At 38.1% G+C, this 16535-nt stretch overlaps 1 protein-coding gene across 5 annotated transcripts in view; it reads left to right on the top strand.

The window, feature by feature from the left end:
• The window catches only part of dcc (DCC netrin 1 receptor), a 219279-nt gene that overhangs the window by 176273 nt on the left and 26471 nt on the right, over positions 1 to 16535 (top strand). For 4 of the 5 annotated variants that reach the window (XM_037266286.1, XM_037266284.1, XM_037266283.1 and 1 more), the window contains exons 23-26: positions 4240 to 4402; positions 8221 to 8450; positions 8535 to 8651; positions 13499 to 13648. In XM_037266286.1, coding sequence (XP_037122181.1) covers positions 4240 to 4402; positions 8221 to 8450; positions 8535 to 8651; positions 13499 to 13648 — 660 coding nt within the window. The remainder of the gene's footprint in view (positions 1 to 4239; positions 4403 to 8220; positions 8451 to 8534; positions 8652 to 13498; positions 13649 to 16535) is intronic. The other variant, XM_037266285.1, reaches the window with a different exon arrangement.

The raw sequence follows: 16535 nt of genomic DNA, 5'->3' as shown, positions 1-16535 counted from the left end.
GGTTACCCTGACGAGTTGAAAACGAGCAAAAGTAGTTGGCAGATAATTGTGATGTGTTTGACAACACGCCAACTGCAGACGTAGTAGCATTGTTTAGTGTTTGCACTCTCATCTCATGAGCTCACCAATCCTGTCATAATCAATCGGAGAAAAGAGCCCCGATACTGAGTGAAAATTTCTCAACGCAATTTAAGCACTTTACCGCTACGTATGATGGTCAAGCTATGGTGCAGTTCACATATATTTTGGCAGCTCTAATCTACCTTCATCATCATTGCATGAGCTGCTAATGAACACATTTTGCCTGGCTCAGTCCAGGAGCATAGTTCGTCGTTTGCTTGCCCAAGGCAAATAGTCGGAGCTCATTTAGTCGCAGTTTAGTTCCCTTTTGACAAATGTTATGTAATTTAGGCCATTTTGTCCTGCTTTTTTCAGTTTGTTACAATGATCTGACATCTTATATTAGCCTACTAATATTTACCACCAACAATTTTAAACATTAGTGTTTATCATCATTTAAAAAGTGTGAATTTAGGAAAATGCTCTTATTTCCTGAAATGGGTAAAGTACATAACATTCCTTCTTGAGAATTATTATCTAATAAATCAATCATATCAGCATTTACTGTAATTGATAAGAACATTAATAAACTTTTGACAAAGTTTATCTTTCCAACCATGTTTATACTCACATCGTAACAATTATGATTATAAAGTAATGATCATGTAGTGCAGTTAACAGAATTATTTTCATCCTATTGCATAAAGTACTGCAATTATTGCCTCACTGTAATATTATTAATATAATTTTAAAATTATGGAATTCAGAAAAATATCTTATTTTGTCTCCTATATTCATAATTGCTCTATGATCAAGCATAAATTTACTTTATTCGAATACTTGATTATTCAATAGAATTTTCAACAACATACATGAACACTAAAACATCTTTTCTCTGCTGCCCTACACTCAACTTCCATTGTTGGGTTATATTTTATTGTTTGGTAAAATGATTGCATCAAGTCCCTGGAATAAAAGGGTAAACAAAAATTGCTTAAAATTTGAAAATGGCTCAAATTAAAACATTGAACAGCTGAATAACCTCTCCTCAAAGAAAAACATATTTTTAGACCTGTATTTTTCTGGCCTTGCTTGAAAATAAGCGAATCGATGGAGATCAGAAGTCAATGTGTGTAGCTGGTATTACTTTAAGAGAATCACTGCAGGGTTTGAGAATGATCTGATTTGTGTGTGTGTGTGTGTGTGTGTGTGTGTGTGTGTGTGTGCATGTGTCTGGAGACAAATGTTTTGTCGGCATTGTTGGTGGTGCTCCTGCCAGAGGCAATCATAAATCCATCCTCTCTGACCTGAGCCCTCCTACGCCTGGAGGATGCCAGGTCACTAAGGGCAAAGGCTCATTCCTCAGGTTGTCCATATTTCATCTTTAACACGTCTTTGTCTTTATATTGCTAAGTTTCCACTCACTGAGAAACAACCAGCTGAGGGATTCAACTGTTTCGATCAGGTCACAGCAATGTGACACTTACTGTGATCTGACCTGTTGTGTTCCAATACGAGCTTATTTGAAGACACCTCAGCAGCACAGTTGCCTGCTGAAGGACAGAGTGACCGAAACTGTGTTCACTCTTTCCCATAATTTCCACAGATTGTCTGGGGGCTCTTTACTGCTTAGACCATTAACTAATAGATTCTAGAATACCTCACCTTGACGTAAATGAATAAATCAGTTCATGAACATTTTTAACTAAAGTCATTATGATCCAAAGCCCAAATAGTGAATACCCTTTTATTTAACTCTTAAAATACTTAAAGAAACTCAGTTGGTTAGTGGGTACAATTTACATTGAGTTTGGTATTATACTTAATGTATCTGGCATTTTTTTCACCATTAGAGATACTTTTATATTGTACATTAAGTGTATTTTCTGATGTTGAGGGGAATTTTTTTGGGATATTCTGAGTCCTTTGCACAATCAAAAAAATATATAACTGATATTTGAAGACGCTAATGTTTTTTTGTTTTTTTTGTCTTGCGAGAGATGGATTTGCAGTTGACTGGGGTCCATTCCATAGCCAACTCGCTTCTTGCCACATGTAAACTGGAATAGGGTCCAACCTTTTTACAGTAGATTATACTCTAATGTATTGTGCTTAATTACAGCAAAATGCTCTATTGATTTTCAACATTCATTGCACATTAAAGTCATTCTTTGAACTGCAGAAAAAAAATTATGCACTTAAAGTGATTAAAAACGTTTCCGTTAGCATGTTAAAATTTGTAGATCCATCTCAATGATGGGAAGAAGGAAATCATTTGTGGGTCATTCAATATTTTAGCTGTAAATTGTGACATTTGCTACTAAACGCAAGAATTCACTGTGGCTTTTGCATTATTAGCTTTTGTGTGTGTGTGCGTGTGTGTGTGCGCGTGTGTTTGTGCGTGTGTGTGCGCGCGTATATATTTATTTATTTATTTATTTATTGTTATGTGGTTTTTTATTTGTTTATACATTTACTACATTGTGTTGCTTTAAGAGTGGAATGAAATGAAAGGTAGAAATACTAAGACACTAAGGTGATGAAATCTTGTCTTCAGGACCTGAAAGTTTTATTGCACTCCCATTTGCTTCAGTTGTAAGATGTGATGGATTGTGGTTTTTATTGAGAGAGACAAGTGATTTTAGGAAGACCGAGGGTTCAGAGAAGGAGTGAAAGAGGTAGAACTGCCTTTTTCTCTGTGTCACAGTCATTTCTGTCTTTCCTCAGTCTCTTCTCATGTGTCTCTTTCACCCATGCTCCACTTTTTCTTGTTCATTGTTTCATCTTTTTATTCCATTTTAAGTTTTTGACCCTGTTCATGCTTTGTTTCTGCTGACACTCTCTTGATCTCAGTCTAACATTCTGGCATGCTTTTCATCTCTCTCCAATGGGGTTTTGTTGTCGAGCTCTTCTTATTTTCTCTCTCTCATTGCCCAAAGGCCCAATAAATTAATTACGGCACATATTATAGATTACTATCACCTCTTTAACATCTTGAACAGCATTTGTGATGTATTGTTAGATTAAAATGGAAGTATTTTACATTGATGTGCTCATTAGAGTCGTTTTAGTGCCGACTTAAATATTTCATCTGGGTTATATTCAAACTTGAGCCAAAGTGGACCAAACTACACCAGAGTCTAACATCTGAGACCACTCCAAGTGATTGGTTTGTGTTCATCAAGTTTCCAATAGTCATTAAGCAACAGAACATGTGCAATAGTGCTGAAATGCAGATCTCAGAATTGCACAAATGATGTAGAGTGACTTATACAACTACGAATACAGCAATAATGGCACGGCAGCAAAGTGGTAAAGTGTCACCAAAGTCGTTTTAACACACTGAGATGGATGGATGTTAAAGGAAAAGAAGCTATTGAATATCTGCTGGTTTTGTGTGCATTATTTACAGTGTGCTACTCCAAAATGTGCCCATTTTCCATTTATAACCAATCCAGCGCTTAACAAATAATCAAACTAAACTTACACTTCAAATATCACAAAACATTACTACGAAGGACAGTATCTAAAAGATGAATGTTTTTAACAACAAAGGCGGTTGCTGTTAACCACCTTGAGTTTGATGTAGTAAAAAATAATTCATAAGACTAAACTGCACATACTTTTCAGCCTCAGGGGTTGCGCATTATGTATGCAACAAAAGAATTGTGAATGAATAATAAAATAAAATACAAAAGGACTCCTGATTCCTTAGAACATGGTACTCTGGAACATCTGAGAAAGGGAAAGTGTAGTATTTCCACTTGAGCAAAGTAAGAAACTGTGGGAGTCTTCAATTTCACTCACATCTGAGAGAGTGACACACGTATGTGTCATGTCATGTTTTCAGCGGGTTGACGACTCATCATGTGTCCACCAGAGAATCTCTTTTTCAAGCTGGAAACACAGTCTCTATTTTGAATTTGTGTAAACTAAACACAAAAATATTAACTTTTGTGACTCTGAGCTATTGGCAGAGTGTCATATAGCATCAATAATGGTCCAAAAAACAATCTCACAGCATAGTATGCATTCAAACTTAAAGAAAAAGATCCACCAGAATATATTACCGCAGGAAGTTGATCAGAGCGCATTCCCAGAACAAGGCAGCCACACTATTTGCAACATTAATTGTTAATGGTGTTATATTCATATTAATCTCTATTTCCTCCTTTTCAGAGTCTCCCATTGGTCAAATGCATCCACCATACGGCAGTGCTACCCCGCAAAATAACAGTAATCTTTTGGTCATCATTGTGGTTTCTGTGGGAGCCATCACTGTGGTCGTAGTGGTTATTGTGGCCCTCATCTGTACACGACGCTCCTCCGCCCAACAGCGCAAGTAAGATACTGATTTCATCTTTGACACGTCACTGTGCATCTGTGAAAGTAAAAGAGCAGATGGCAAATGATAGACCCTGATTGTTTTGTATAATGTAGCGATTTCTCCTTATTGTAGTTTCAGACTACTCAATTATTATACATAGTATATAGCACCTGTGTCAAACTCAAGGCCCGGGGGCCAGATACGGCCCGCCACATAATTTTATGTGGCCCGCGAAGATAAATTGTGCATCAAATTCGTGTCATTACTAGATTTGCAAATTGTCTTCACTTTTAATAATATCTTTTTTTTTTTAAATATTTGACCAGTTTTTACTCGTCTGATTTGAAAACAAGTTATTTCTCAGTTTGTTTTGTAGCTTTTACTGTATATATAATATGAGGTACTCATACATTTATTTGGGTTGACAGTCATAATGCTTCCGAAAGAAGCTATGACAACAATGCGGCCCGTGAAAAAAATGAGTTTAACACCCCTGGTATATAGTATATCTAAATCCATAATATATATATATAGATAGATAGATAGATAGATAGATAGATAGATAGATAGATAGATAGATAGATAGATAGATAGATAGATAGATAGATAGATAGATAGATAGATAGATAGATAGATAGATAGATAGATAGATAGATAGATAGATAGATAGATAGATAGATAGATAGATAGATAGATAGATAGATACACACACATGCACGCACGCACACACACGAACACACACACACGTTCTGCTGATCTTGGCCCACTTTATTTATGATGGATGGAAATATCTGACGGACTATATTCTTGTTAACATGAGGGTATTTGCCTTCAGGCACAATATGATGTATAACTGTAGCATGTAAAATTCAATGATATGCATCATCCAGGGCCAGGCAATAGCCCTACAGCTTCCTGGGGTCAACTGGCTGAACATATGATAATTCATTACTATATATGTCCAACACCTAAATGATTTATACCAAGGGCAGAACAAGACTTCAGTCCACAAACATAATGATTTTTTATTTCAAATTTTTTTACATGCTCTCATTCAACCAGTCTTTGTGAAACAGTTTTGAAAATATGAAAATCAGCTAATTAGCTCGTTGCAAGCAATAGGTAATGCAGCCACTTGTTTATTTTTGTTTTAAATGGTAAGTTTATGACACCATCAGTGGAATTCAGAAGGGAATCTCCTTTGACGCTTGTTAGGGCTGATTTATTGTAAAAATAGATTTCATAAATGTTCTACCACCGTGTGTAGCCCAGTACCAATTGGGACTACGGACTGGTTCAGAGCCCGTCATGAAAACAATTTGAGAGGTCCACCCAACATATTTCATCTGACTGTTGCTCAGTGCATATTTTTCTAGACTCACTGACCTCTCTATATGAACTTAAAGGTACCCTCGGATTCCGTTGTTTCCATAGTGAAGCAGTAAGTTGTGCTTCTTTCTTTTGTCAGTTTGACCCTGCAAGTGGCAAGCAGGCTACAGCAGCTCTGTCCATTGTGTTCCTTCACCATGTGTTTTTTAATACGTGTTTTATTTGTAAATCGGTATTTACATGTCCGACATCCTTCGTGCAGCCAGGGCAAGGGTTCAAATCTGCTAAGTCTTGCCATTATATTAACAGTTATTTTGGGGGCGCATTTTCAGTCAGCATGGGTGAGCTTTTCAACTCCGTCCATGGCTCTATTGTCTACTCCTGGTAGCAGATACTGTCCCTCCAACACTCTGGTATTCTCCATGCCAAGAAACATGATCCCGGCGGAGATAAGGAGGAAAAGAAGAAGCTGTAGGGCTGATGTCAAACACACACACAGAGGGAGCGAGAAAGAAGCGAGATTGAGGGGGACAGAGAGGGAAAGAGAATGTGTGTTTTTTTTCACAATATTACCTATTGTGAAAACCCTGGGCACATAAAAAGAGCAGACATTGAGCTTCAGCCGTCTGTGTTTGGCCATTCAACATACCTGAGGACTTCTCACATGTCAATATTGTGGTGCTGTACATCCCTCCCGCCCCAACTCTGCTGTTGTGCATGAGCGCGTACACATCAGCATGTCTGTGCTGCAGACAAAGCACCTAGAGGCCCTCATCATCATATCCGGCAACTTCTATCACGAATCTCTCTCTGGCACACTTCCCAACTTCACTCAATGTATGGATTGACGTAGAAGTTGAACACTAGACCTAAGTGTGCTAACGTCAGAAATGCATACAGTGCACGGGCACTACCGTGGCCACATGAGAAAAACATGAAGATATGGGGTCTCATTTATCAATGCTGCATATGTGCAAAACAGGGCTAAAAGATGCGTATGCAACTTCTGTCAGGAGGCAGACAGGACAATCAAGTGCGTCACAGTTTTTCTTTATTGTTTTCAAGGGAAATGGATGAAATAATGAGATTGACAGGTGCAGGTGATTGACTTGGCTGTCTTTTAATTTATTTTGGTTTCATTTTGTTTGTGACCCTAAAAAGCCGAAGAGGGGGAAAAGCCCAATGTTTGCCAAGCACACCACGAGCGAGAGCATCCGTTCCCCCTCATTTGACATCGAGATGTCCTGTGGACAATACTTGGTTCTGATGAATTTGAGTCGTTCTCTTAATTTTCTAGTGTCAATACTGATGGAAGGTCCATAATTCTCCGCGTTACTCTTAGCTGCCTGTGTAAGACGAACAGGTGTGGCGCATAAATCAGCCTTGCATCCGAATTAAATCGATCCGAGTCTAGATGTCACTTTCAACATTTAAGGAATAAATATTATCAATGCTGCGTATGCACCAAACACGCAATGCAACACAATGTCCTGCTTAAAAGATTAACCTTTCAAAAAGAAAAGAAAATCTGCTATAACCCATCCGTGCACACAATTTGGAAATCGAGTGATAGTGTATTGAAGATTATGACTCACACGTCCTCTTTCATTAAATATCAAACGTTAATCGTGGAGTAGATACAGTTTACGCAAATTTTCACTTTGTCTTCCTTTTAAAGTGCCCTTCAGGGATAAATAGTGTTGCGTGTGGGGCTGGCTCAGCTTCCTACGAGCAATCAAATTCTGGTAACACCCGGATTTACTGCTCCCAAATATAAAGGAACAAAAAATATTAATTTCTCTATGGAAAACCCACAGCAATCCAGACTGTAGTCAAGTAAAGTGTTTTTTCCAACAAGAAACTCTGACTGACCCCTGAATTGAAGACTCTACTGAATGAGAAAGAGTGTGCCTTCATCTCAGGTTATAAAGAGGAGCTACAAAGAGTAAAACGGGAGCTCAAGCTCAGTATCAGGATGTGCAGAAATGACTGCAAGCAGTGACTGGAAAAATAAATGTCTTAGCAAAATATAAGAGAGGTATTCAGCAAAAAGAACCATATTCTCTCCTGTGTGAACCTTGCACTTTCAGAGTATTATTAGTCAGTCGGTCAGAAGGAATTTCCACATGCACCCTACATGAATGCCCACCTTTTTTCTATTCTTATTATTTATAACGAATAATCTGTAGGAAGCAGAACTTACTTTTTGAAGTGAAGCCTAGTTACAAAGTACTGTACTATTGTATGGAAAATATTTTTTGTTTTATATATAATTCATGAAATTAGTTTAGTTAAATTAGTGAATTTAGTTTAATTATCATGCCTGGTGTGCAACTTGTAAAAAGCATACAGTACCAAGGTTCTTCTTGTGTCATAATATTCACAGTATTTTTCAACATGGATCCACCCCGTTGTGCTTTCTCATGATCAATTCATTTTCCCACTTTAGGTTCCATAAGTCCACATCAACTGATCATTTTTCGCATGGTGCTGCCCTTTTGCAGGAAAAGAGCAAGCCATAGCGCCAATAAGAGGAAGGGAAGTCAGAAGGATCTACGACCTCCTGACCTCTGGATCCATCATGAGGAGATGGAGATGAAGAACATTGAGAAAGCTCCCAGTGTGGCCGCGTCTGGGCACGATTCTCCCATCCAGTCATGCCAGGACCTTCCCCAGGTTGCCCACAGCCAATCAGAGAGCCAGATGGGCAGCAAGAGTAGCCACTCAGGTGCAGATTACATGTGTATCACATTTTGCACATCAAATCTTAGCTGAAGATAGCTTAAAGAATATATAGCAGACTGTTTTAACATTACAGGAGCAGACGGAGATGAAGCATCAAGCTGTATTTCTACTCTGGAAAGATCCTTGGCTGCCAGGAGAGGAACACGAGGCAAAATGATGATTCCTATGGATTCCCAACCAAGCAACACACGTATGTTCTGTTTTGCAACTTTTCTTGGAGTTCATTTAATTGTTACCAAAAAGATAGAACATAGTGAGTCCCTTCGTTGAAAAATAATTTATGCTGGAATGCAGTGAGGACAAACTCCCATTTGACATTTTAATATAAGGGATAGAAAGTCACAATTATCAAAAAGAAGCATTTGACTCGTTGAGGTTAAATTATTCCACCTCCGGCCCGCCCTGTGTGGAGTTTGGATGTTCTCCCCGTGCCCACGTGGGTTTTCTCCAGGCACTCCGGTTTCCTCCCACATCCCAAAAACATGTTTGGTAGGCTAATTGAAAACTCCAAATTGTCCCTCGGTGTGAGTGCGAGTGCAAATGGTTGTTCGTCTCTGTGTGCCCTGCGATTGGCTGGCAACCAGTTCAGGGAGTCCCTTGCTTACTGCCCGATGACTGCTGGGATAGCACGCCCCCGTGGGGACAAGCGGTATAGAAAATGGATGAATGGATGGATTATCAAATATCACATTTCATCGTGTAATCAAAGTTTGTATCATCGGGTTGAACACCCTGCTTTATAAAGACTTTGCCAAAATATTAAGTACATTAACAAATGAGATCCAATTCAATAGTTGCATGAAATGCTCTGAATTATTCTTGGCAGTAGAAAATAACTGATATTTTTGTTCCAAGTGGTATAGTAGTGCAAATAACACGTTTTAAAGTCCCATACCAACATCAAAAGCATGGCTCGAGCGACGGCAATGTTTTCCAATATTTATCTGTCTATTGCATTTTCCCTTGGTTCCTCTAGTAGGAGGAGGTAATTACATGTTTTATTGTTATTTTTATGAATACCCACTGGTAGTGTCAGAAAATGTCTGAGACAATTCTTGATTGCTTTTGTATCAACGGTCATTATTTTCTCTCATTAATTTTTAGTTTCTCTATCTGGGATGTAGAATATAATATTAATTAATTTGTTGATATTCATATTTAAGTTTACATCTTTGACTTGCGTTTCACATCCACAATTGTATTTTCTGTTTAAATATGTAACTCGCATTGTAAGACATTATTTGATTAAGAAATAAATAAAAATAAATAATAAATAAAAAATAAAATAAAAAAATAAAAATATCTGCTGTGTCTGAGGAACTGACCAGTGGTGTCACCTAGCTGCAAACTCCCATGATAATACTGCTGACGTGAGCCTTCAGGCCAATCATGATGCATATTCTGAATCACTGCCCACACTTCTGCATCATCAATGCTTTCTTCCTTTATTTGTTCTGACTTTGTGCCTGGCTAGGTAGCTTTGACCATGTTAACATGAGTCTCATCTTCATCTCGAGACATAACAGAAATCAACATTGGCACTTAGGAAAGGGCATCTATGTGTTTGCATCTGCCGCTAGTTTACGGAGACAAGAAATTAATTTTTGTAGAGTGATTGAGGCAGTAAATCCTTGATGATTTGACTTGATGAGTAATTGTACGGTATGCTAACGTTACATGACACATAAACAACAAACTGAGAATGTGCCTGGTATGTTAACATAACATATTAAGAGTTATTCAGATAACTATAGCATAAATAACATGCTAACAAGTTTACCAAACCATCCGTGTCACTCCAAATCATTAAATCCAATGAAATCTTCATACACTGTGTCACTTTTAAACAACTCCGCAAACTCCGGAGGTAGATGATGTGGTGCTTCCTCTTCTTCGTCGCTTACGTCAGACTCATCGTCAGTTTCAGAAATTATCAACACAGGCCTAGAGCGTCCTCTTGCGGTTTAGTGTGAAAATAGCAGGTGAAATTATATATTAATGTGTTAATAATTTTACACATAAGTCACTCCAGAGTATAAGTCACACCCCCAGCCAAACTATAAAAAAAACTGCGACTTATAGTCCGGAAAATACGGTAAATCACATCACGTAATCAGTTACATATGTATGCCTGTGTGTGTGTGGGTGTGTGTGTGTGTGTGTGTGTGTGTGTGTGTGTGTGTGTGTGTGTGTGTGTGTGTGTGTGCGCACACGTGTTTGTGTGTGCGTGTGTGGTGTGCGTGCGTGTAGATAAAAAAAACACAACAATGCAGCCCTAAAATAATACACTTTAGGTGACATAGTACAATAGATGCTGTTTAACACAGTAACAAACCTCATTAAAGTCGTACAACAGCTTAAGAGTGACACAGTAATCAAGCATCTATGTAAAATATTATATATTACAGAATACCGCTCTGGGTTACACAAAGCTCCTTTGTTAAACTGTTAAACAGAAAGCAGGGCCAAAGGTAACAGCTTCTCACTAATACCAATATTTGATTACACAGTATCACAGCATTTTACTGAGTAATCTTGATATTACATCACACCTCAATGATTCATAAAAGGCAGCATAGTAGGAGGACGATATCACATTGTGAAAAATGTAAAGACTAACGTGAGTCTTCGTTAAAAAAGTAACTCAGCTCGGTATGATGTTGCCACAATGTGCTTTAATGCCTCCCCTACTGTAATATATCTGTGACGAGGTTAATTCAGTAATATAGCACCTATTGCCGTTTCTATGATACAGTTAGACGGCACCATAGTTACAGTAAATTCTGTCGCTATTCCCAGATATTCGCAAAATCATAGCCGGCCGGTAATTTAAGAAGCAACATTTTACTCTTGAATGTGTTTCTTTATGTTGCTCTGCACAAAGCTGCCAAGTTTCTAAATGTATTCAACCATGCCCATGATACTGACATGTGAGACTGTCAATTTCCTCTGCAACATTTCATCCCCAAGGTTAGGTGATATAGGAAATGGGTAGATGGATGCTTTTCTGTCATTTACTGTCACAGAGCTCTTAAAATGTATTATGCACTCACAGCCCGGTGAGTGACAGCATTGGTTATGGCCTTGTTCACAGTTAATGCCTGTTAATCCTAATCATGTTAATGGTTTCTCAGTTTAAATACTGTGAATAAGCTTGATTTTACCTTTATACCTTAATCAGCACTATAAATTTCAATTTTGCTGACATGATTTACTTGCCTCAATTCCTTCTTGCGAGCTCATTTCATACACCTATCTGCCAAGTTTCAGTCTCCATGGAGCGGATGATCCGTTTGTCATTTCTCTGATGATTGTTTGTCACCTAAGTCTTTTCTACTTTCAAATTCTGTTTGTAACTGTGCTGCTCCCGCTCTACCTGTGTATCTGCAAGGATTCCTAGCCTACTGTATCTTATTTTAATTGTCACCATCTTGTTTTGCTGTTGCACTCTACTAATGCTGTTTTAAGAAATGCAATCAGGTTATAGCCCCATGTTGTTGTTTTTGTAATGCGTGAGTCAGTGGGTGACTTACTTAGTTTTTGCAACGTGACATGGCATACTGGCTATTCGTGTAAGTGTGCATTTGATATGTGGGTCACCCAGACATAGGAAGGCCTTCAGGCTTCCCACACAGAACTTTTCTCAACCTCCCCCTGCTCTTATTCATTTTGTCAATCCATTGCTATCTTTTTCTCAAAACTAAACTTCTGTTGGGGGGAAGGGTGGGGGGTGTCCATTGCATATTCTCTCTTTTCTTGTTAATTTGATGAATGTCAGTCATGACCCTGTGACTTTGTTTTATGTATTTATTATTATTAAGTCTTGGAAGCAATTTGTCATTTAACCCTGTAAATGATCACCTGCTATTTGATTCAAAGCATTATATCACCTGCGCCTTAAATTTTACCAGCTTTTTGTGAGTCTAAAATCTATCTTTTAGAATCAACTTTGCTGATGCGCTGGGCGGCTGGGGTATCTAACAAATTCACAAATACGCCGAACTTGCATTGGTACAATAATGAAATCACAGCCGTTTTACACTGAAGGCACTCTACCAAAAGAGGGCCCCTTATGTTCCTCAAGTTTGTACACATCTGTGATGTGTTCCTTTATTTTATTTTCTTCTATCTTCTGTTTCCAATATGTCACATTTTGTCTTCCATGCTTAACTCTTTAACCTTTCAGTGTCCCTCTTTGACTCTTTCTCTCACTCACACATAGAAATGCACAAATCTCCATTAACCTGCAGCTTCCCCACTGCCTCACCCTGATCAATAATCTCAGTCAATAACACTATTGATGACCCTTGCTCATCTGTGGTCATCTTGCTGCTGTAATCAAACTCTGCTTCGTTTAAAGTGATCACGCAGTAAACCTTAGACAAGACACAAAGATGCACACAAATACAACCACACACAAACACGCACTAATCTCTTTAAAGCTGCTGATCACAGCCTTGCTGCATTCAGATAATCAATCATTTCCAATCAATACATGCATCGATCAGAGTTTAGTGGAATCAGACCTGGAGGCCAATAAACCTCTCTGCCTGTCCTTTACAGGGTTATTGCAAAAGCTTTTTGGGTATAATCATTTTTTACTCTTTGAAACTTAGTTTTCAAAAATATTTTTTCATGACATTCTATTTCATGATTTTGAGCCGTTGCAAATGGCACCCAAAATGTCTTCATTGTATAACAAGTCCAACTTTATTTGTGTAGCAACATTTTTATAAAAATAAAATCCAACACAAAGTGCTTGACCTCATACAATTTTATAATAGATTAAATTATAAAGCTTTCAGTTCAGCAGGTAATAAAATAATCAGTGTTACTACAATTACATAGAAGTTATAACTGGTGTCTGATCAAGGCAAAATGGCCACCACACACACATATATACATATCTATATATATATATATATATATATATATTTATGTGTGTGCGTGTGTGTGTGTGTGTGTGTGCGTGCGTGCGTGCGTGCGTGCGTGTCACTTGTACTGACTATTGTCCTTTTCTTTTTTATCTTTTGTCAGCGGTGGTCAGTGCCATTCCAGTGCCATCTCTTGATTCCTCTCAGTATCCCGGCATACTTCCTTCCCCTTCATGCAGCTTCACGCACACCAAATTCAGTTTAAGACCGATGCCATTTCCCAGCTTGACTGTGGACAGAGGATACACACAAGGTAAGACCACAAAAAGTCGTCAAAGTGGAACCTTGGGTTATGGACGACCATTTCTTATGAACAATTCAGGTTGCAGGCAAAGTTTTCAAATAAAACTGTATCTATTTGCATGCACAAGTGTACTGAAAAATCTTCCAAAGATATATGGGGGACATGAGTCTATTTACAGTATTTCACCTTTATTTGTAAAGCAACAAACATGACTACTGTGAGCGTACTTGGCACCAAAATAAAACAGAATTTATGGTCCTTAAGCAGCATAGACAGGCAATCCACTCTATTTGGGTTGTCCTTGCACACCAGCAGCAGTTTTAAAGACACTTGTAAACATCAGCGAAAAAAACACAGCACAAACAGGAATGGTTTGCCACAACACCTCTTGACAATAACCCAATTTGTTACAGTACCATATCTACGTATGTGTATCTTTTTGCTCACGATTTTGAAATCGATATCTAGCATCTGTCGACCTTGATGGTTCATTTGTGTTGCAGCAGGGTGACATATAAAAGACTAAGAAAGAAAGAAAAAAAGACTAAGACTAAAAATTCCTGTTTTAGATTGTTTTGAAAAAATAAGGACATTTCTAAGTGACCCCAAACTTTCCATGGTAGTGTATTATATATTGAAACTGAAGAGGAAGGTTGCTTTTTTTGGCCAATGTTAATTCAAGTATTATGGTAATGATACTTGATCATATAAATCTTACAGATTAAATTGTTTGTATTTGTGTACTGCAAAATATTTGAAATCAATATTTTATGCATCATGGAGAATCCTATACATAGAACTGACTGTGTAACCTTGTATAATCTCCAGTGTTCCTCCTGTCATGCTTTTTGTCTTATTTGAGACAATTGTACTGTAGCGCTAAATGATGCAGTAGGGAGCAGTAATTCAATAATAACCTAATTTCTTGTCAGCTTGTATCAATGACTTGGAGACAGCTGAGAAACAATAAGGAGCCTCAGAGTCATTCAATTAGCTGACACCCTGGGAGGACTGATCACTGGCAACAAAATGCAGTTACAACCGTCAAGGGGAACACAAAACAATACTTGAGCCTTCTGTCTATCACACCTTGTATGACATTGTAAAAAGCCCCAGGCTGCGGGTGCTTTATTGTGAGCAATATCACAAGCAAACTTGCCAACTTTGGGTTGTGAAAAATGGGGAGATATTTTTCATTGGCCTAAAGATTTTTTTTGCCTTATATTTACCACATAAAGGAAAAATTATACATACACTTATTCAATATATGACTCATGGATAATAAATAATAATGGATGAATGAACAGTTTTATGTCATAAAATTAGTACATAGTACCAGTTAAGGCTAAATAATGTTGCAGTAAAAATGCATGTATACTACAATACAACAATGCAGTATTCAATGCATGGCGGCACAGTGGGGCACTGGTTAGGACATCCACTTCACAGTTCAGACGTGTAGGGTTCGATTCCGGCTCGGGCCTGCCTGTGTGGAGTTTTCTACGGGTTCTCTCAAAACATGCATGGTAAGCCTGTTGACCACTCCAAATTGTCTGTAGGTGTGATCGGTACGACCTTTGTGAGGCGGTTTAAAAAAATATGGATGGATGGATGGATATTTAATGCACATCAAATTAAAGTGTGTCTGTTCCACCATCTTACTGAAAAATAAATAACATACAATATTACATACAATAACACAATATAAATACACCTAATTTAAGCAAGGCTCAATAGGATGAATTAATAAGTGAAAATATTTACAAATTATTTCTTTTAATTAAATTCTTTCTATTACCTACCCTGTCCGTCATTGTAACGCCTCCATTCATTTCAATGTAAATCTTTTGCACCGCTGAGTTGCCGCCATCGGGTTTCCATAAAAACCAGCGCTGATATTGATTTCTTTTTTTCTTTTTTTTTTTTTTTGTAAAAGCTGGTGGTCACCCAGGTTTATTAAAAAAAACATATAGAGAAGAGGAAGCATTAAATCTTCTTCAAAGTATTGATGAGGCTATCTCAGGATGAGTGCTCGGACAGTTTTGCTCAGTGCGAAACTGAGGGAACAGTCTCCCTACTCAGCAAAGAGGAGCCATGTTGCATCACATTCCTCACAATGGAAACTATTTATTTCACTGTCAAAATAGAAATAAAAAGTTTGGCTTGTTTTTAACATCTCTTACTTGCTCATTTGTTGGCATAATCCCTCCATTAGCGCAGCACCATCTGCCGAATTCCCAAACACTGTAAACTAGAATTGGCCCGCCACGAAAATGAAGATGCACCAGTTTTGTGATGAAAAGTATACAAGTATTGGAAAGTGGATGACTGTTCATTTGGCACATTACACAGCCAAATCAATGGGTTTTGTTTATTCTATTGAAAAAACATTCATTGCTCCTCACCAAGGTCCTCACTTTTCTTACCCCAAGTGTATATGCACAAAAGCCGAAAGTGGTGTTCAACAACTCTCAAACTGTGTCTATTCTCACAAGTGGAAAATCTTACCTTGACAAAGTATGCATGTGAGCCATGCTCATCAATGCTATGTGAAGGCTGATTCATGGGGATGAGCAAAGCAAAATGGAAGTAAAGCAATTTCTCAGAGACGGGATTCAAGATGCATATTGTTGAGAAAGAGTCGAGGAGAGGCATGTTCTTGGTGGCCTCGGTAGCGCCTCAATGGACAAATGGAAATGCAGCAGGTTGTAGGAGGTCACTGCTGCAGTGAGTGCAGTGCAGTGGTTAAGACAGGGAGGAGAGTTGGGGAAATGTTTAAAAAGTGGTCTGGCTTGAAAGTAGATGCCAAACTAACAATTTGGGCCCATTTAGTGTTACCACAACTAGACCCAGTTGAGCACGTACGTAAATTAATAAGCAGAGCTTGAGGGTCTCT

The sequence above is a fragment of the Syngnathus acus genome, chromosome 12, assembly GCF_901709675.1.
Source record: "Syngnathus acus chromosome 12, fSynAcu1.2, whole genome shotgun sequence".
NCBI lineage: Eukaryota > Metazoa > Chordata > Actinopteri > Syngnathiformes > Syngnathidae > Syngnathus > Syngnathus acus.
Note: the sequence above shows the minus strand (reverse complement) of the source record. Positions and strands in the feature narration are given on the sequence as shown.